This window comes from Megalobrama amblycephala, linkage group LG7, assembly GCF_018812025.1.
Source record: "Megalobrama amblycephala isolate DHTTF-2021 linkage group LG7, ASM1881202v1, whole genome shotgun sequence".
NCBI lineage: Eukaryota > Metazoa > Chordata > Actinopteri > Cypriniformes > Xenocyprididae > Megalobrama > Megalobrama amblycephala.
In genome coordinates this window covers 27,967,076-27,988,615 of record NC_063050.1, presented here as the reverse complement: position 1 = coordinate 27,988,615, position 21,540 = coordinate 27,967,076, and the positions used below count along the sequence as shown (strand labels likewise).

The following is a 21,540-nucleotide window of genomic DNA, read 5'->3' as shown; positions in this document are numbered from 1 at the left end:
TAAACTGACTACAGCACACCATGGTTGCGGATCAACGTCGTCACCACCAAGCATCCTCAAACTTTATTTAGAAAACAACTTTATTTAAAAACATGCTCACTGGTTATGATCTGCGCTGTGTATGAATACTTATCCACTTTTTCATGAGAAATGCTGTCCAAATGTCCTGTTTGTCATGATGACGTCTAAAGTCCCCGCCAAAGGAAGTAGTCCCTTTTAGCAATTTGTTAGCAACTGCCGATTTGAAGACGCAGTAAAAGTTTAAAAAATCACAAGTGGGATATAACTAGGGCTGTGCTCAGAATATCGATACAACGATACATCGTCATGAACTCCTGACGATGCGCGTATCGATACAGCAGCTGCCGTATCGAGTCTGTCTTGCATTTAAATCTAGCCAATCACGTGATGTCAATTGACGCTAGCAAGCAATGCAAGCAGACATTCACGTTTCTCTGAGCTTTCATTCGTAAATAATCAGCTGTTTTATCGCGAATGTGAACAGGAAATGCGCTCTCGAACGGAGAAACACGCGATCTCCAAGTCATCGATCAAAGCGTGCTAACGTTTTAGGACAGGTCGATGGTATATAAATCATGCCCGAACGTTAGCGTTTGTCAATCAAGCCAAACCGTCCATTTAGAAACCGAGAAATTTGGAGGCCGATCTCTCAGGTTGACGCGCGAGCTGGCTTGACTTAAGTTTTCGTGAGGATATAGTTTATGGACTGTTTTGATTTCGGTAATTACATCTAGAAAGGTAAAAGCAGTGATGACATATATAATAGAGATATCTGAAAGTGAAACGAAAGTGATATTGGCCTCGTCCAGTGGGGAGGACGCACGAGAGGAGACCTGCGCATTTAATTGGTATGTGTATGCTGTAATACTGCATTTACAATGCTTATAAGTGGCGTGCACTTTGATCGTGAAAGTGAAAGTGTCCTTTGCGGTCACATCGCATCATTTAAATCTTGTTAACATTAGTTAATGCACTGTAAACCAACATGAACAAACAATCAACAACTGTATTTTTTAATAACTAACATTAACAAAGATGAACTAATACAGTATGTATTGCTCATGGTTAGTTCATGTTAATACATTATCTGATGTTTAATAAATGAACCTTATTGTTAAGTGTGTATTGTAAACTTATGTAGCCCATATTTTGTAGACCACGTTAATAAAAAAAATGTTGTTCTAGAACATATTTTGAGTTGATATCCAAAAAAAATCATTTTTACAGATGGAAAAAAAAAACAGGCAGTATAGACATTATTATAATATTATAGCCAATATAATTAACCAACTTAGTTTTCTAACAGTCAACTTACTGTTGCAAGTGAAATTAGTCATTGAGCTTTGTTGATATGCTTCAGTGTCACTATAATTGTCAATTCAGTTACTGAGGGAGTGACTTTAAAAGCAAGCTTTTAAAAGAAGCTTTTTTGTGACAATTTTTTTATATTTAATTTAAATCATTGTTTTTTTTTAATGACAAAAACAAAATAGTTTTTCAGTTATCACGACTGTTATAACACTGGTTATTCAATAAACACATATTACTGTTACTAAACTCTGCTCAAAATAAATTTAAATTCTAAATTGAACCATATCGTGATACGTATCGTATCGTGGCTTTAGTATCGTGATGCGTATCGTATCGTGACATTGTTGGTGATACACAGCCCTAGATATAACTGGTGTGTTTTATGTCATAGATCAAAACGTGAAAGTATTTAGAGGCTTTGTTAACCACAGACCTTATTTCAGACGATTTAGCAAAAACCCATTCAAAAAACCCATAGACTTTACAGCGTTGGAACCGGAAGTCCTAAAATGCTAACTCGCTTCCGGGTTTTGCCTACAAAAACGCGTCATCCCTGGGGCACTCTATGACTCACGCATTAAGACAGTGACTTACCGCCATCTACTGGCAGTTTTAGTATTTAAAATAATAACTTTTCACGTTTTTGTCATTGCACATGTCTCTATTGAACTTTTTTATTTAAAACATTATTAATGTTGTAAAAGATATTTATAAAGATGCACTGGAAAGTCAATTTAGGAGGCAAATATTGTGTCTTAATGGAAAGGGTGCAGTCTAAGCGGAAGAGAGGAGGTACGCAGAAGGATGGTAAATGCCTCAGGGGGTACTCCACTCTAAAAAGTTTGGGAACCACTGCATTATACTGTTACACATGCATTTTCTTCCTTAACTGTTTCCATTCCCTTAAAACATAACTGACTGCGTTTACATGAATACTCGCCAAGATCGACATTATTTTGTGTGTATTTTACTGTTTAAGAGCAATAACTAGTAAAAAAGAACTCAATTTAATACTGAGAGGTGGCTTTATAATCTGTGGGAATAAGTAAAATTATATCCAATACATTTTGTGTGTCAACTCCTTGTCGGAGAGCTGAAAGAACGAGAAAGAGCAGCTGGTATTGTGCATCTATTCTGCAGAAAATGAGTATTGGAAGCGTTTCAGATATTTGCGGGTTCGATCAATACTTGTAGGAAACAACTGAGATGCCCTTGAGCAAGGCACCTAACCTCCAATCACTCCCCGGGCACCACAGTGAATGGCTGCCCACTGCTCTGAATGCGTGTTTGCAGTGTGTGTGTGTTCACTACTCACTGCTTCTAACTTGGATGGGTTAAATGCAGAGGACAAATTCTGAGTATAGTAGAGTATTCTTCACTTCACCTAGTTTGTGACTTCACCTTTAAATGCAAAAGACAGCAGATGCGAGTACAACAGTCAAACAAATCCGTTTTGCGAATGTTTAAAAAAAAAAAACAACAACAATGGAAAAGGAGCACATTGGGTTTCAAAAACACGTTCTGTGTGAATGGCCCCTTTGCGTGTTCTTAGTTAGGATCTTGTACAAATAGAAATAATCAAGCTGATGCTCACAGACATGCTCTGAATTGTGGTGAACACCCTATTTTTTCCCAAAATAACATTTTTACAGTACTTTGACATATTTTTCCCTCGCCCCCAGCATTATTGTGTTTATAAAGCATTTACTAGATATTATATATATGGAATATAATAAAATAATTGAAAATATTGAAAAGCCTGCATTGATTTGATGTCACAGCTTTTACAATATTGTGTTTTTAGCATGTATTGTATCCATTTTATAATAAGACTATATAATATGTATATAATCATTTTTCTGAATTTAAAAAAAAATTATACTGAAGACAATCACAATCATTTACAGTTGGTTAGTGTCCACTTACATGCCCTCAGATTACACACAAACAGACAAAAAGGCCAAATATGCTAGTTTGAGGTGAGTATGCATTTATTAGTCACCCATCATCCTCCTCTCTTCCAAACGGTCTAACACACACTCCCATCTGTCCCCATATGGCACTCAAACGTCACACAGCATGACATGTTTGCATATAAAGATATACATCTTGCTTTGATTTACTGATCTTCACTCCCCGGTGTCCTCCACTGTGCTTCTGTTGAATAGAATATTGTATATGTATTGTATATATCTGCTACTGCTTTACCTTGGATCATGTGTGGGGATGTGCACTTACAAATATGGGTTGGTGCCTTTTCACAAAAGAGCATTGATGTGTGTCTGTATATGCATGCCATTAGAATTTTTTTTTGTTTGTGTTGTACCAGAGCACCACAAGTGGAAACTACTTGCAACCAGTGAAGGTTTTACAATTTGCCACACTGCACCTCATAAAGTGACTGCTGCTAGAATGATTGATGCGGCTCCTCTGCTTCCTCACTCTCCACACCTTCCATTTCCTTCCATTTTTCCCTTAGGCATTAATGTTGGATTCTGCGGATGGACTGGATCTGAGGGGTCTGGCAGTGGGAGCCCCAGTCCTTCCAGTGCTGGTAGTCTCCGCTGTGCCTGTCACATTCCATAACGTACTGCTGTCCTCGATAGCCAGGGTACTCGTAACACACAAAGCTGCAGGGAAACAGAGGATGCCAGGAGTGTGAGGCAGATGGAGAGGTCAAAAAAGAAGAAAGAACGAGCAAGGAAATGAGATGTAGCGAAAATATGACAAGCTGTTTGGAAGGGAATGTAAAAAAAGCATTTTAATAGAAGAAGAGTATCTTGTATCAAATTCAGCTGGATTCTAATGTCCATTAGAAATTTAATATTAGGGGTGGGCATTGACACAAATTTCATGATTCAATTCGATTTAATTTCAATTAACTATCAGGCCCAGTACATGGCCAAAAAAAAAAAAAAAAAAACTGATGCTGTAAACTATACAGGGAACCACAGTTGGTATATCACTATAATATTAATTAAAGGTGCCCTAGAACCAGTTTTTACAAGATGTAATATCTATATGTAATATAAGGTGTCCCCTGAATGTGTATGTGAAGTTTCAGCTCAAAATACCCCATATATTTTTTTTAATTAATTTTTTTAACTGCCTATTTTAGGGCATCATTAACTATGCACCGATTCAGGCTGCGGCCCCTTTAAATCGCGCGCTCCCTTATTGTAAAGTGTTACCCATATGTTTATAAAAAATTCTCTCCAAGTCAATTTTTCTAGCAGACTATAACAAGTTTTAGTACAATGAATGGCTTTTCTGAGGTAAATGTAACATTACGACAACGGAGGCCTACATAAATGAGAGATTGTGCGAAGTGGTTAGAAGGTACCTAATTTGTACAGAAGAATACAAAGATGTTTATATGGGTTGTAACTCATAGAGGTATTGCAATTTGTCGGAATGCACATGCGTTGAACACCTGTGTACACGTATGAGTTGAGTGAAGTATACTTTGCAAGGCTGAGCATTCGGCTGTGTGTACACGTAAAAAAAGTATTATGGCAAGCCGGTTTGACTTTTATCCATTCTGAGAATAAATAAAAGTCAAAACGGCTTGCCATAAAGTATAAGGTGTTTCTCAATACCAAGTACGCGAAGTTCGGACTTGGCAAGTTCGACTCAGGAGAACAGACTCCCGAGGACGGGAGGATGGCACAGCACGTACTTGCAACACGTTCCTTCATTATCGTCACTGAATGTATAGTATTTATAATAGGGGTCGACCGATATGTGTTTTTCAGGGCCGATGCCGATACCGATTATTACAGATGAAGTAGACTGATAACCGATATTTTGAACCGATATACATTGGGTACGGAAAGTATTCAGACCCCCTTAAATTTTTCACTCTTTGTTATATTGCAGCCATTTGCTAAAATCATTTAAGTTCATTATTTTTTCCTCATTAATGTACACACAGCACCCCATATTGACAGAAAAACACAGAATTGTTGACATTTTTGCAGATTTATTAAAAAAGAAAAACTGAAATATCACATGGTCCTAAGTATTCAGACCCTTTGCTCAGTATTTAGTAGAAGCACCCTTTTGAGCTAATACAGCCATGAGTCTTTTTGGGAAAGATGCAACAAGTTTTTCACACTTGGATTTGGGGATCCTCTGACATTCCTCCTTGCAGATCCTCTCCAGTTCTGGATGGTAAACGTTGGTGAACAGCCATTTTTAGGTCTCTCCAGAGATGCTCAATTGGGTTTAAGTCAGGGCTCTGGCTGGGCCATTCAGGAACAGTCACGGAGTTGTTGTGAAGCCACTCCTTCGTTATTTTAGCTGTGTGCTTAGGGTCATTGTCTTGTTGGAAGGTAAACCTTCAGCCCAGTCTGAGGTCCTGAGCACTCTGGAGAAGGTTTTCGTCCAGGATATCCCTGTACTTGGCCACATTTGTCTTTCCCTTGATTGCAACCAGTCGTCCTGTCCCTGCAGCTGAAAACACCCCCACAGCATGATGCTGCCACCACCATGCTTCACTGTTGGGACTGTATTGGACAGGTGATGAGCAGTGCCTGGTTTTCTCCACACAAACCGCTTAGAATTAAGGCCAAAAAGTTCTATCTTGGTCTCATCAGACCAGAGAATCTTATTTCTCACCATCTTGGAGTCCTTCAGGTGTTTTTTAAGCAAACTCCATGCGGGCTTTCATGTGTCTTGCACTGAGGAGAGGCTTCCGTCGGGCCACTGTGCCATAAAACCCTGACTGGTGGAGGGCTGCAGTGATGGTTGACTTTCTACAACTTTCTCCCATCTCCCAACTGCATCTCTGGAGCTCAGCCACAGTGATCTTTGGGTTCTTCTTTACCTCTCTCACCAAGGCTCTTCTCCCCCGATAGCTCAGTTTGGCCGGACAGCCAGCTCTAGGAAGGGTTCTGGTCATCCCAAACGTCTTCCATTTAAGGATTATGGAGGCCACTGTGCTCTTAGGAACCTTAAGTGCAGCAGAATTTTTTTTGTAACCTTGGCCAGATCTGTGCCTTGCCACAATTCTGTCTCTGAGCTCTTCAGGCAGTTCCTTTGACCTCATGATTCTCATTTGCTCTGACATGCACTGTGAGCTGTAAGGTCTTATATAGACAGGTGTGTGGCTTTCCTAATCAAGTCCAATCAGTATAATCAAACACAGCTGGACTCAAATGAAGGTGTAGAACCATCTCAAGGATGATCAGAAGAAATGGACAGCACCTGAGTTAAATATATAAGTGTCACAGCAAAGGGTCTGAATACTTAGGACCATGTGATATTTCAGTTTTTCTTTTTTAATAAATCTGCAAAAATGTCAACAATTGTGTGTTTTTCTGTCAATATGGGGTGCTGTGTGTACATTAATGAGGGAAAAAAATGAACTTAAATGATTTTAGCAAATGGCTGTAATATAACAAAGAGTGAAAAATTTAAGGGGGTCTGAATACTTTCCATACCCACTGTATATGTTTGGTGTAAAAATGAAAATTAATGTCAAAATTAAGAATAACAAGGGCTCTGGAAAAAAACAAAACATGCTTTAAAACATATTTAACTCTGAGAACTGTTAATAATAACATTAATAATAATAATAATCCAATATAAATTAATTCTACATAGCCTTAACTCTATAAATTAAATATTTCTTTTGTTGTTTGATTTTGACAGGCAATAGTAGACAGTAGCAGGTTTAAGGGCTGCTGTCTCTTTAAGATCTAAAGCAGTATATTGTTACACATGCTGTTCACATTCACTGAAGACAACCTACTGTGCTTTCGTGTATACTCGCCAAGACGGGCATTTTAACATAACTGTGTGTGTGTGTATCTAAACTTTTATGTGTAATAAGTCGTGAAAAATAACTGACATTTGTTGCGAGCAGTTTGAGAGGCGGCTGTGTCCTGTGTGCGTGTGCATTGGCTGAGAGACTGACTCTCAGCTGACTGAAGACCGTCTCTTAAGAGCGCGCGAGTAGTTTATGCTTTAAAATGGCTTGTATTTTTGAACTGCCATGAGTTAAAATGACATGCAAGTGCCAATTCCGTCAACTGTCCGAAACGCGTGGATGTGGATACTATGTGGATACTATGGATGTGAAACCATTTGCGCATTTTGAGAGAGAGGGAGACTCGGCAACGCTGAATCACTCAAACTGCTTGTGAAACTACATCTTACATAAAGTTTTAAAATAACTGATCTGCTCTAATCTGTCTGGATTCAATATGCTATAGTGCATAAATGTTTGCGGGAATTTCCCGCTTAATAATCACAAAACCTGGGGGAATGTGTAGAATTATGCGCAATACCCGCAATCCCGTGCCATATTCAGGTCCTGATTATACTGAGGTGTTTTGCAACTTCAGTGTAATGGATTGCGATTTAACTTCAGCAACGTCTGCTGCTGCTGCCTTACATTTGAGAGACAAGCAGCTCCAGTTAGCAAGTGTTTTCGGGGTGAGAGTGCAAAACTTTCCGTGCCTTCAGCTTTCCGCGCAGATTGGCCGGACTCGCGACTTCCAACAAATCAGATGGGCGGTGGGCGAAGCTTGCTCTAGGCCACAGAGTGGTGCGTTCGGACCCGTCTATGGTTCGGACAGAGGTGGCTGCATCAGAGCCAAATATCGCCTTTCAAAATTAAATTATTTTATCAGCAAATCGGTTTTGAAAATGACCAATACCGATAACCTTAAAAATGCTTAATATCGGCCAGGCCGATAATCGGTCAACCCCTAATTTATAACAAAATGACATATAAAACATAACCCTGACTCTTTTCATTTACATTTTAAAAATATAAACATATTAATATATGTGCATATTCTGATTATCTTCACTGTAATAAAATGAAATATAACTTAAAACACAACACTGTCTCTTTTTGTTAAATGTCAGTTTTAATGATCAATAATAGAAATTACAAAAGCATAAGTAATAGGTATAAGAAGCTAGACAATAAGAAATAAAGCAAACAATTCAGTCAAACATACAAAGTCAGGGCTCTGGTAGTCTACAACAGTGAAGTTAAATAGCATAATTATATAAAGTTATGAAACTTCACTTTGCCCTCAGCCAAAACGATTTGCCAGGGAACAAATTATAGATTCATGAGACCAAAGATCACCCGTTAGATATACAAAAGATGAATCATCTCATGTTTAACAACTACAGAGACATCAGAGCCAGCGGCAAACGTCAGAAGGACTAGCCAAGGTAAGGCTGTTTTCAGCTGGGTACATGAGCGCTGAGCGCCCGGTGATTGCTTGGATCTCACAACTCCGACAACGTCAGATCAAATTTTCAAATAGGCACCATCTTTATCAATAAATCACAAATTTGAGCTTTAAACCAGTATATTCTCGCCTGAAAACGCTTAAAACTACATATCATGACAAAATAACAATAGAATGTTTAAATTACACAGGTTTTCTCCTTTAATATTGACACTTTCTGGTTAGTGCGAGATGCATTCTGGGATACCTGGCTGTCTCAAGTCCGCACAAGTCACCTCTCAATGCATCCACGATAAAAGGGGCGGATCAAGAACACATCCGGGGATTTTAACTGTACTTGGCTAGATGTGAACTTTGAATTGGAAAAATACTTATGGGCGTTTCACAAGTCCACAAGAACACAAGTACAGACGAGAACGCATATTGAGAATCAGTCATAGAGAATGTGAATCTGACGTCACGCCGCATTGAGTTCTGGGTAACTTCTTTGTTTATCTGCTGCTGTAAGGATCGCACAGCCTTTCCGTCATTGAGTTTAGTGCAGTAATTTGTTTTCTGTCAAGATTGTGAAAAATGTCACCATTGAATGTCATCAATCCTGCATCAATAATGGCGATAGTAGCCTAACTCAGATCATCGTTCTGAGAGAAAACTGGACAATGAAAAACGTTTTTTTGCCTTTTCTACGTGTAAAAACACTAAGGGAAGCAGGTCGAAGAGGTGACCAGAAGACGCCGGATAGCAAATCTTTTAATAATGGCACTGATTAAACCCACTGCTTATCACTCAATAAAAGAATCACATTGTTAAGTGTTTTTGAAAGTATTTTGTTTGGTTAAATGATTAACATTACCTTTGCAAGTCTGACTTTCACTCCGCTTGTGAATTAGCAGAACTTGGTTTCTCTAGATAAGACTTTGAAGCTGCACTGAAACTGTAATTTTGACATTCAACAGTGGAGTCCATTGAAGTCCACTATATGGAGAATAATCCTGGAATGTTTTCATCAAAAACCTTAAAGGTCCCGTTCTTCGTGATCCCATGTTTCAAACTTTAGTTAGTGTGTAATGTTGTTGTTAGAGTATAAATAAAATCTGTAAAATTTTAAAGCTCAAAGTTCAATGCCAAGCGAGATATTTTATTTAACAGAAGTCGCCTACATCGAACGGCCAGTTTGGACTACATCCCTCTACTTCCTTCTTTAATGACGTCACTAAAACAGTTTTTTGACTAACCTCCACCCACAGGAATACACAAGAGTTGCGTTTGTAGAGTGTGTTTGTCGCCATGTCGTCGAAACGCTGTTATTTTCATCCCGCAGTCCAATCACCGGGTCTGATTCCGGCTCAAATTGATAGGGTAAAATTAAAGACATGTTTACAATAACACTGAGCGCGTGCATCTCCACGTTATGGTAAGAGGCGTGACTTTTCCGGGCATGGTGCGCTCAGAGCTGTCGAATCACAACACAGGAACCGCTGGCACAATCAGAACTCGTTACGTATTTCTGAAGGAGGGACTTCATAGAACAAGGAAGTCATCAGCCCGTTTTTAGGACAGTGGAAACAGCGGTATACAGATAAGTAAATTATGTGAAAAATACTGTGTTTTTTTACACGCGAAACATGAACACATGTTATATTGCACACTATAAACACAATCAAAGCTTCAAAAAAACCACGAAAAACGGGACCTTTAATTTCTTTTCGACTGAAGAAAGAAGGACATGGACATCTTGGATGACATGGGGGTGAATAAATTATCAGGAAATTTTAATTTGAAAGTGAACTGATCCTTTAATACCACTTACCGTCTTACCGTCTTAGTACATTAAGCCAGCGTTTTAAAATGTCCCCTTGAAGGGAGACACTACTAAACTCTTCACAAGCTCCTATGGTTTTCATTTTGGTTGTCATTTGTTGAAATAAATATAAAAACACAGTGTGTTCATGTCTGTCTGTCCACCGAATGTGACCCATAATCTCTGATTCTTGGATATTCTACCATATGATGGCTGAAGCACCCAGCGTGCGACACGGTAAAAAGATCCTGCTATAATGGTGGCGCCGCCCCGGCATGCAACGGGGTGCATGACGTAGGTTCGCGTTCTCTATACTTTCTGCTTCAGGCGATATATGATCTGTCGTGGCACATGAAAATGCACTAAAACTGTAGTCATTGTTTGAATTCCATAATAAAATTAACAAAATTTTAAAGCTGAGACGTTTCATATCAGAAGTAACAAAGCACAAAGCTTTTATTGCATTTATTAGGTGGGAGGTACAAAGTCTTGTTCTTTCATCAACTGAAAACAACATAGACTGAAAGATCTTTTCTTGGGATTTAAAGGGTTATTTTAACCAAAAATGAAAATCCTGTCATTAATTACTCACCCTCAGTCGTTCTACACCCGTAAGACCTTCGTTCATCTTCGGAACACAAATTAAGATATTTTTTGATGAAATCTGAGCGGTATATGACTCATCCATAGACAGCAATTTAACCACCACTTTCAAGACACGAAAGACATTGTTAAAACAGTCTATGTGACGACGAGAATACTTTTTGTGTGCAAAAGCAAAACAAAAATAATGACTTTATTCAATAATATCTTCTCTTCTATGTCATTCTCATATGCTGTTTACGTTCAGCGCTTCCAGGTTGTAGGTCAGAATGCCGACTCAGTATCGGCCGACACTGTTCACGTGAGCAGCACGATGCATGCATGTGATAATGTTGAATAAATTCATTATTTTGTTTTGTTTTGCACACTAAAAGAATTCTCGTTGCTTCATAAAACACTGTAGTCACGTCGACCTTTTTAACAATGTCTTTAGTACTTTTCTGGACCTCTAAAGTGCTGGTTAAATTCCATAACTCGTCTATGGACGAGTCATATACCTCTTGGATTTCGTCAAAAATATCTTAATTTGTTTTTTGAAGCTGAACAAAGTTTTTACGGGTGTGGAAAGATATGAGGGTGAGTAATTGATGACAGAAATTTCATTTTTGGGTGAACTAACCCCTTAAGAATCGAATTGGTTCTTTAAAACGAGAATCGATTCAAACTGAAAAATCAACCTTTTTTACCCAGCCCTTTGCAATATGTAAAAATAATCAATTAAACTTTTGCTTGGGAGTTTTGGGTAGTTGCTACTAGGACATTGCTAGGTGGTTGCAAAAATCCCCTCAGGTATTCTTTGTGGTTTCTTGGTGATTGCTACTGGTCTGGTCCAAGTCAATAAGCTCCTCCCTCACTGTCTGATACAGTATTTATCTCCTTTTTTATCATCTGACAGATGAAAATCGAAAGTCAGATTGCTTCAGAAATCATTATAATTAACAACAGTTTGCTTGTAATAACTACAGAATTCTCATATTTTCTTAAGTAAAAATGAGTTGTTCTTGTTAGTGACAAGTTTTTCCACGCAATGTATGGAATTTTATTTCATCTGCCATATAAAAACGCTTATAAATTATCACTGTGTTAAATTATCAGTTTCTGTGATGATGTGCACTGAAATGTTGATAAAACGTCATTACATAACAGATGCGGCGGTCACAGGTACAGTATTGCTGTTATGTGACGCATAATTTGTGTGTGACTGTTGATGCAGTCAAACAAAGATCTTTTATCTGACAGTATGCTGCACTCCACTGTTTTGTGAAAGCAAAATCATTAACACTTCACAAGTACAAGGACTGGATACTATGAAATGTGAGCTAATGACGCTGGTCTCATCTGTGTTGTGTGTATGTGTATTGTCAGCGCAGCTGTTGAGCATGAGAAATGTTCAGGAGAACAGTAGTTTGGCACTAATGGTGTTTTGTCGAGCGTTACTCACGCGCCACACTGCACATGCATGGAGCCCACTTGCTTGTCGCACCAGCCCATGGCCTGCAGAGACGGGTAATCGTCAGACAGCTCTACACTGCGGCCCATGAAGTTCTCCTTCTCATAGATGACCATGAGACTGCTCTGGTGGGCCTACAAAATGGAGGGAGAGATTGGAAGGAAATGGGGGAAAGCTTTAATGAGAGACACTTGTTTGCTTGAACAAGTCGAGCACTTCAAAACCATCTAAAACATCATTAATCTCAATGCTAATTTCGTGGTTTGCATGTTGTACAGGGGTTTATATACGGTTTCTAACATGTTCTGATTGGTTTCGCTGCATTGATATGCAGTTGCTAAGTTGTTTTTGCCTGTTGCTACGTGGTTGCTTATCCAAAAAAGTCCACATAGTCCCGAGATGTGGCTCAGCTCTGTCTTTCACTGTGAGACTTTCTCTTCTCGTTTTATTGTCAGTCATGCAAAACTCAGTCAAATTGCTTAGAAAAGTTTGAGAATAAAAGGCTTTCAAGGCATCAGTATGTGCTCACACACTCACAGCGCTGCAGATGGGGCGCAGGGACATCATCCTTTCCACATGGTAGCCCAGACTGCCGGTGTAGGCATCCCAATGGGGATATTCTCCTTTTTCCAGGACAAACTGCTGCCCTTGGAAGTCGTGGTGCTCGTATCCCACCCAGCTGCACAGATTTAAAGAGGATTAAAACATTTTCAGCAGTCATTACTCCAGTCTTCAGTCACATGATCCTTCAGAAATCATCCTAATATGCTGATTTGGTGCTCAAGAAACATGTAACAGTTTTTGCTGCTTAATATAATATATTAAAAGTAAATACAAATAAATAATTTTTGACTGGATGTGTATAAAGTACTTATAATAGGTTTGGAGGAATATATGATGTTTTGTTTTCATTAAAAAATACATTTTGGTGTAGGATGGTATTCTAATAAGCATTCCGTCCATATTGCTGGTATTTTTTGCTTTGTTAACTAGCCATTATATTAAATTAAATTTTTAAGGTTATCTAGTTTTTCTTCTCTCCAAGGAAGCATGACAAAGACAATTCTATAACTACACAAGTAATGTTGAGTTATGGCAGCTCAGTCCTTCTCATAATTTATTATTTCCCAAATCATCATCACATTTTACAAATCATCTCCGGATGAAACACTTAAAAGCTTTAAAACACATTTAAACAAACACATCTTACTAACTGGCAAGATTTTGCAATCATTAACACAGAGTGGGCGACTCACGCGCCGCTCTCCACACGGATAGAGCGGATGTTGTCAAACCCACGCTCCTGGATGTTGCGGCACTCTGAGGTGAGTTCCTGACACTTGCCTTGGAAATGCTCCTGCTCGAACACGGTCACCTGACAAACACACACATGCACATGCCACAGTTCCATATTCTAATTTGGTACAGCTTGAAATCTCTCTCCTATACACACACAACCAGAGGCCTCCTATCCTTTCATTATGTCCCGTATCTGTTAAATAATACAGAATTCTGCACTTCTTGGACAAGAAGAAGCAGCAGTAACCGTCCACAGAGCATTCATCTATAAAGTCTCAAAATCAATACCTAAGCAGAAGCCTTTGTTAAATCATTGATGGTTTAGCGCCTTGTTTCTCACTTTCAGACAACGAATCAATACTTTGTTTCTCACTCTTTCATTGTGCTTCTCACATGAGAGAAAGAATGGAAAGGTTTTTACCTTAAAGCAAGGAGCCATGTCTAAGCCAGACGTTGTAGGGTTTGTTTGGATCTTGGTAACTTTGTTCATCTTCTTTCCTGCACAAGAGGGAAAGCTGAAAACTTCTTCAAATGTATTTTACTACAGAACAAACTTTGGAACATGCACAGTTCTGTTTCATATGACGTACATTTGGGCATTTTAGACAATTCCTATAAAGATTGCTAATGGCATTTTTTATAATAACACAAATCCCTATTGAACTAAATTATTTATAATTTTTATAATATTTATGTGTAATTTTACATTGATGAAATTACACAGCTCTCCAGAATACTTGATTCTGATAATGATTTCATGTCTGGGTAACACTTTACAATAAGATTCATTACTTAAACAATAGTTAATGTATTAACTAACATGAACTAACCATGAGCAATACATTCGCTACTGTATTTACTAATCTTTGTTAATGTTAGTTAATGAAAATACAGTTGTTCATTGTTTGTTCGTGTTAGTTCACAGTGCATTAACTAATGTTGACAAGATTTTAATAATGTATTAGTAAATGTTGAAATTAACATTAACAAAGATTAACAAATGCTGTATAAGTGCAGTTCATTATTAGTTCATGTTAACTAATGTAGTAAACTAATGTTAACTAATGAACCTTCACTTTTGAATCACTTTTGAGCAACCTTTGCAGTGAAAATTTGGCAATATATTGCTAGATGCTCAGCAGTTCCCAGGAAAGAAACAAGAAGACAATTAGAGACACTAATTTGATTTATGTGAGAGAGAAGACATGTTACATTATAGCGCAATATTTTAGTGAACTTGTCCATAGAAAATGTAACTTGGATTGTACTCGATTGGAAGAGTAATTATAGCCTTTTATTTAAATAATAGGCTATATGAAATTTATATCATAGGCCTATATGTGTGTATAAAGAACTTCAAATGACAACTCATTTGATGTCGGCCTTTTAGGCTATTTTATTCTAGTCAATATCCCAAACGCAACAGTATAGCTTACCAAGTTTGACTTATTATTTGACAATTTTTCTTTTAATTTCCATAAAACTCTGATACAATCTATAACTATAACTTTATCTTACCTGAATCTCCACCTGTCCTATTTTACAGTGGTGCTCGTCAGTCCCGTTTTGCGAGGAGTTTTTTGATTATTTGGCGCTTCTATTTTATAGCGACCATCACAGCTGGGTGCACGTCGCGACGCTGAAACTGATAGAAGGACCTGTAATGGAGTGTGTGTGCGTGTTTGGGTGTGTTTGTGAGATCATTCTCTTTATTGTGAGTCCAGGATAGTGCAGTATTTTGCACCGTCAGCGCATTGGATTTGATGGAGCCGTGAGCGCGCGCGCGCGCCCGCGCTGCGTGTGAATGCAGACACATTGAACCGCACAATGGAGCTCAAGCGGCTGTATTCCTATCGGTCAGCACTGTGCATCGTATGGTACACAATGAGCGGCCTATAGGTGGAGAATACAGGGATTTGACCCACTGCATGGGTGGACGTCCTCTCTTTCAAACCTCCCAGAAACATATCTGTAGTTTGTCTGCTGTCTTAAGGTCACGACGGCTTAGAAATCTTCAGAAAGCTCAGTTTTGGCAAATTCATAATATAACAGATGCAACTATATTTGGGAATAGTCATATACCCAAAATACTGATTTATGAGGCTTTGTAGGCCCTATTGTAAGTTTTGTCTGTATTACAAAGACATCATACTGTTTAGTAACCATAGTAATTCACTTTCAGAAATAGAACTTTTTCAAATCTTAAGTGAAAATTAAGATAGGAAGTTTCTGTAATACAGACAAATCCACTTATAATCAAGTTTACTTTAGTCTAAGTTCAAAAGAACTTCTCTATCCAGACTGTATAGTATAGTGTATAGTGTTGGTAACATGTGGCACATTGTGGCTGCTTGTCCTCACCTTATATGACCCACAGAAGTGTTAAGGTGAGATGTCATTCATAACACAGTTTATAATAGCTATTATTAAAAAAATAAAATAAATAAAAATAGCAATTGAAACAGTAGGCCTTTATGGACCTCACATTGTTACATAATTCAGCAAGTTATCAACTTGGAAATGCAGATATTGACATGTTTTGTAAAAGTATGTATTCCACGTAGGAATTTTTTTAAGCTACAATTATTAGACTAACAGTATCACTCAACCATGTAACTTCAATTTTAATTGGTACAGTTTTGCTGGCATATTATTAAAAAAAAGAAAAGAAAAAAAAGTTTGCAGCACGGTTGCCAGAGTTTTAACACAGCGTATGGACTGCATAAGCACTTGTGAAAAAACAAACTTCTGTTGGCATCAAATTAACTTGCATTTAATGAAAAAAATATATAAATGCAGTGTATGTTTGGAAATTCGCCAAGTCTTCAATTTGGTGCCAGGTTTGGCTTTGGTGTTAAATGACATTAACAAATGCGATTTTGTTCTGTCAATTTTAACACAACATAAGTGTACAGTGAAAACGTAACGAACTTCTACTGTCTTTTATGAAAAATATCATAGCATTATCCAATGAAAAATAGTGGAAAATATGCCAATCTAAGCTTTCAAGCCTGGTATGTGAGAGTTTGGCTTGGTGTTCATCAAATGTGATTTTATCTTTCATCAGGTTTTATGTCCTTCATTTCACAGTCTGGAATTTGTCTAACAGCTTAATTTTGTTGTCACCTTGTAAAGTTTCAGAACTGGACACACACTGACACAAGGTAAGCTTCCACAATTATGAAAAAGACTTCTTGTGTTTGAGAAAGAAGTGTACTCCTCTCTCTTCTTTCTGTCTGTCTGTCTCTCTCCCTCTCTGTTTGATGATGGGGTGATTTCTTTTCTGTGTGTGGGTTGGTGAGCTCAGCGAGTTTGTTTCTGTGGGCCTAATCCCCCCATGCTAAGCGCCAGCCTATAAAAGGGACACATGTTTGCTTTCAGTACACACACTGACACACTGATTGAGACAGACAGCGGCTACTGACTAACACTCAGGTAAGAGACTGGGGTCTGTGAGCAAAAACAAACTTGGAGCAATTCATTCCCACATTTCATTTGGTTGAATAGTCTACAGCAAAGAAACTCCAGCAATGGCTTGTGTAAGAATAACTCTAACAGCTTTGACACATTAGTCACCAGTAGAAAGCAATTAAAATGTTATACTTTTTTGAGCATAATACTTTATACATCGACAGGGTGAACTGTAACCTTTTAGTCATAACTGAAAAATTAATACAAAAAAGAAAAAAGCTGTGTCTATGCTGTGGATATGAAAAGAGTGAGAGAGACATAAGGTGAAAATAAATTAAAAGGTAGTTTATAAAATATTAAAAAAGCAGTACCAAGTGATGAGTTTTATATATTTATTAAAGACTGAGTGCGCATTTAAAAATGATCGTTAATTGCTAGTGGGGTGGCTGTTATTTTAGTTAAACAGCCTTGTGAAAATCTGGGGCCAGGCTAATTAAATATCTTACACAAATATTTTGTTAAAAAGGCAAGAATTATATTGGCATTTTGACAATATTTCAAAGGTATTCCATCAGATACCTTAGAGGTCCTGTTCCATGTTTCAGTTTTAATATTCAGCTTGAACTGCATTATAATGTACCATTTAGTCAAATATTTCTAAATTAGTAATCTCGGGCAAATCATGTGACGTATGAGCATTGCACATCTATAAGACTATTGTGAAATTGTTTCAAAGTGAGTGGGTGAAGAATTCATCCATGGGCTATAAATGTACTTGATTTGAAAGAATGGGATTCACTAATTGCTATATTTAGCACTTGACATCACTACATGTCCAACAATAGATTTTTCCAGCAAGGAGGCTGCAAATTATGCACGTTTCTCCACTCATACATATGCTCTCTTATTGTAGTCATCATGTCCACTGGTGGAGAGAAGTCCAAGCCCGCCTCTCAGCCTGATGGGAAGGCTGCTCAGACTCAAAAGAGAACTGAGATGGGCATGGGAAACTACAAGGTATGTACCAGTACCATATTTACAGATTTAAAGGGTTAGTTCACCCAAAAATGAAATTTCTGTCATTAATTACTCAGCCTCATGTCGTTCCACACCCGCAAGTCCTTCGTTCATCTTCTGAACACAAATTAAGAAATTTCTGATAAAATCCAAGAGGTTTTTTTAATCTCCCATAGAAAGCAACGAAATGACCACATTCAAGGTCCAGAGAAGTAAAGACATTGTTAAAACAGTTCATGTGACTACAGTGGTTCAACCTTAATGTTATGAGGCAACGAGAATACTTTTTGTGCGCAAAAACAAAACAAAAATAACGACTTTATTCAACAAATTTTCCCCTTTCCTTGTCAGTCTTCTATGCAGATGACGCAGTGAACGCAGTGCAGGTTTCCGTGTTCGCGTTAGAACGCCGAATCTGTATTGGCCGCTCCTGCGTCAGCATCACACGCGTGCATCGTGGTGCTCACATGAAGAGCTCCACGACGCCTGGAAGAGGAAAAATTGTTGAATAAAGTCGTTATTTTTGTTTTGTTTTTGCGCACAAAAAGTATTCTCATCACTTCATAACATTAAGGTTGAACCACTGTAGTCTCGTTGACTATTTTAACAATGTTTCTTTACTACTTCTGTGGACCTTGAATGTGGTCATTTTGTTGCTTTCTATGGGAGAAACTCTTGGATTTCATCAAAAATGCCTTTATTTGTGTTCCGAAGATGAACGAAGGTCTTGCGGGTGTGGAACGACATGAGGGAGAGTACTTACTGGCCAAAATTTCATTTTTGGGTGAACTAACCCTTTAAAGTTGCATGATTAAATGATTAAATTACAAATATGTATGATGACAAACATCTAAGCAAAACTCAGTTTCCATAGAAATAGATGTAGGTGTGCATGCATGCAGTATTTTTAAGCTAAGCTCAACTAAAACTGACAGCTTTAATTTATAGTTGCATAACAAGCAAAAATGAACTTATTGTCTCCTCTTTTTCTTCTCTTTCAGATGTATGTGTTTGATCAGGAGAACTTTCAGGGCCGCATGATCGAGATCTCCAACGAGTGCATGAATGTGTGTGAAATGGGCATGGATAGAGTGCGTTCCCTCCGTGTGGAGTGTGGCCCGTAAGTCTTTCTATGATATATATACGAGTGACTTGCCAATTGTTCTGTTATTCAACACTTCCTCCATTCTCTTTGTCCTTCTTTCTCCTATTTAGTTGGGTGGGTTGGGAACAGATGAACTTCTGTGGAGAGATGTATATCTTGGAGAAGGGTGAGTACCCCCGTTGGGACTGCTGGAGCAACTGCCACAGGAATGACTACCTGCTGTCCTTCAGACCTGTCAGAATGGTATTCATCCCTTATATTCATTATACATATGTTTGGAATCTTTTCCTTTTTTTGCAAAATAATCAAAATATTATTCCGTTTGGTTCATTGAGCCATGGTGCTCATTTGGGCAATGCAAATTTGAATCCCATTCCTATTGAGTTCCATAAAAGTGGCTGAAAAAGAAAAAATAATTTTTAAATCCATATTCATGGATGTATTCATTGCCACACTGAGTCATGCAAGCAATGCAAATTTGAATCTCGAATCTGGCTCCCAACATTTCCTAATTCCATCACACTCTTCTCCTACCATTTCCTGTTCAATCTCGCACTCGCTGAATCCAAAACTGCCAAAAATATATAAATCCATATTTATTGATGTATTCACTAACACACTGAGCAATGGTGCTTGCTTTTGCAGGCAATGCAAGTTTGAATCTGGCTCCCCACATTTCCTAATCTCTTCCCACTCTTCTCCCATCATTTCCTGTCCTATCACTCACTATATACATCAAATTTAAACTAAAAAAAAAAAAGTAAAACTTAAAAAAAAAAGTTGAATCCATATTCATTTATTAATAAATATTATATCTTGGTTTTCTTGCTCCTCACAGGACCCAGAAAAGCATAAGATCTGTCTGTATGAAGTTGGTGAGTTCAAGGGCCGTAAAATGGAGATTATCGATGATGATGTGCCCAGTATGTACACCTTCGGCTTTACCGACCGCGTTGGCAGCATCATGGTCAGCTGTGGCACGTAAGTGGTCTTGCATCAAAGAAATGCAAGTAGACTGTGATATCTGAACATAAAAAATAGATCTGATAAGAGAAATTTGGTCTGTGATCTATAAGTCATGCACTCACTTCCTAAATCCACTGAGCTTAAAGCAGAAGTTTGTATTTTTTTATGTTAAAACACTTTCTCCTAGCCCCAAAAATGTGTACAACATGTGGCACTATCAAAACATCTTTTGGCGGGACCAACCCGAAATCACTTGAAAGTGTAATTATTTTACGAGATGGTGATTTCCTATGAAAAAAATACATAACTGTCACTGGGGTGTAAGCAGATCATATGAATTAGCCAGCAGTTTGCCAAAACATAAAATAGTTACTAACTGCAATGAGATTATGTTTGGCGGGAATATCTGTTTGTCCAACTAGTAGCAGGCTTTCCGGAAACCTGTTTGAAAATAGTCATTACTATCGCCTTGCATTACACACATCAGCTTTAAAGGGATAGTTCACCCAAAAATGAAACTTCTGTCATCATTTACTTAAAGGAAGATATTTGGAAGAATGATTGTAAACAAGCAAATCTCGCCCCCCATTGACTACCATAGTATTTTTTTCTTATATGTTAGTTAATGTGGGGCAAGATTTGCTTGGTTACAATCATTCTTCCAAATATCTTCCTTTGTGTTCAGCAGAACAAAGAAATTTATACAGGTTTGGAACCACTTGAGGGGGAGTAAATGATGACAGAATTTTCATTATAGTTATGCCACCTAGATAATCTAACAGTATTAATACTTCTAATAATTCAAATATTAAAATATGAAAAAAATCTAATGTGTTTTTACAATATATAAGTGATATATCTCAATTCTGTTCTTCACTTTTATTTATTCTCTCTGTTTGTGGTGTCTGTTTGTCTCTCCTCTCACCTCTTGTCTTAGTTGGGTGGGTTACCAGTATCCTGGTTACCGTGGCAGCCAGTACCTGCTGGAGAAGGGCGACTACCGTCACTTTAACGAGTATGGCGCTCGTCATCCCCAGTTCCAGTCCGTCAGGCGCATCCGTGACATGCAGTGGCACCCAGACGGCTGCTACACTATGGCCACCAAGTGAGGGCTAGGGAGGACGAGAAAGAGAGGGAACAGGGGAGAGAGAAAGAGAGGAGGAGGAGAAGATGAAGGAGGGGGAAGGGGGAGGGTCAAGAAGGAGAGGAGGAGCGTACCACCCGTATGAGTCATCCTGAGAAGGGAAAGAAGGAGAGAGGGATAGAGGTTAGTCAAGTATGGCCAACAGCTTAGCAAAAAAAAAAAAAAAAGTGACAATAGAAAATGTGGTTGTTGATA

The 21,540-nt window shown here is 38.2% G+C and overlaps 1 protein-coding gene across 4 annotated transcripts; it reads right to left on the bottom strand.

Moving 5' to 3' along the window:
- Positions 1–3,305: 3,305 nt before the first annotated feature.
- On the bottom strand, positions 3,306–21,431 carry cryba1l2 (crystallin, beta A1, like 2). Of its 4 annotated transcripts, XR_007185789.1 has the most exons (7): positions 21,127–21,431; positions 14,124–14,200; positions 13,660–13,778; positions 12,941–13,082; positions 12,395–12,537; positions 3,722–3,962; positions 3,306–3,489 (listed from the first exon to the last, which is right to left on the bottom strand). XR_007185789.1 is itself a non-coding variant. In XM_048196892.1 (6 exons), exons 1-6 carry the CDS (start codon positions 21,230–21,232, stop codon positions 3,815–3,817), a joined length of 735 nt encoding a protein of 244 aa, XP_048052849.1. In that variant the 5' UTR covers positions 21,233–21,431; the 3' UTR covers positions 3,306–3,814. The 4 variants fall into 4 exon arrangements, 3 of the variants coding, with proteins under 3 accessions (XP_048052849.1, XP_048052851.1, XP_048052850.1); XM_048196892.1 differs by having other exon boundaries at positions 3,306–3,962; XM_048196894.1 differs by lacking the exon at positions 21,127–21,431 and adding an exon at positions 16,829–17,093 and having other exon boundaries at positions 3,306–3,962.
- Between the last annotated feature and the right edge of the window lie 109 nt (positions 21,432–21,540).

What these genes read in the sequence shown, in the direction of transcription:
- cryba1l2 (XM_048196892.1), bottom strand. Translation starts at nt 21,232, where the DNA reads ATGACGAGCGCCATACTCGTTAAAGTGACGGTAGTCGCCCTTCTCCAG. An exon ending in CCACCCAACTAAGACAAGAG is followed by an intron (nt 14,201 to 21,126) that starts GTGAGAGGAGAG and finishes CCTCTTGTGCAG; the next exon opens with GAAAGAAGATGAACAAAGTT. An exon ending in ACATGGCTCCTTGCTTTAAG is followed by an intron (nt 13,779 to 14,123) that starts GTAAAAACCTTT and finishes TGTGTTTGTCAG; the next exon opens with GTGACCGTGTTCGAGCAGGA.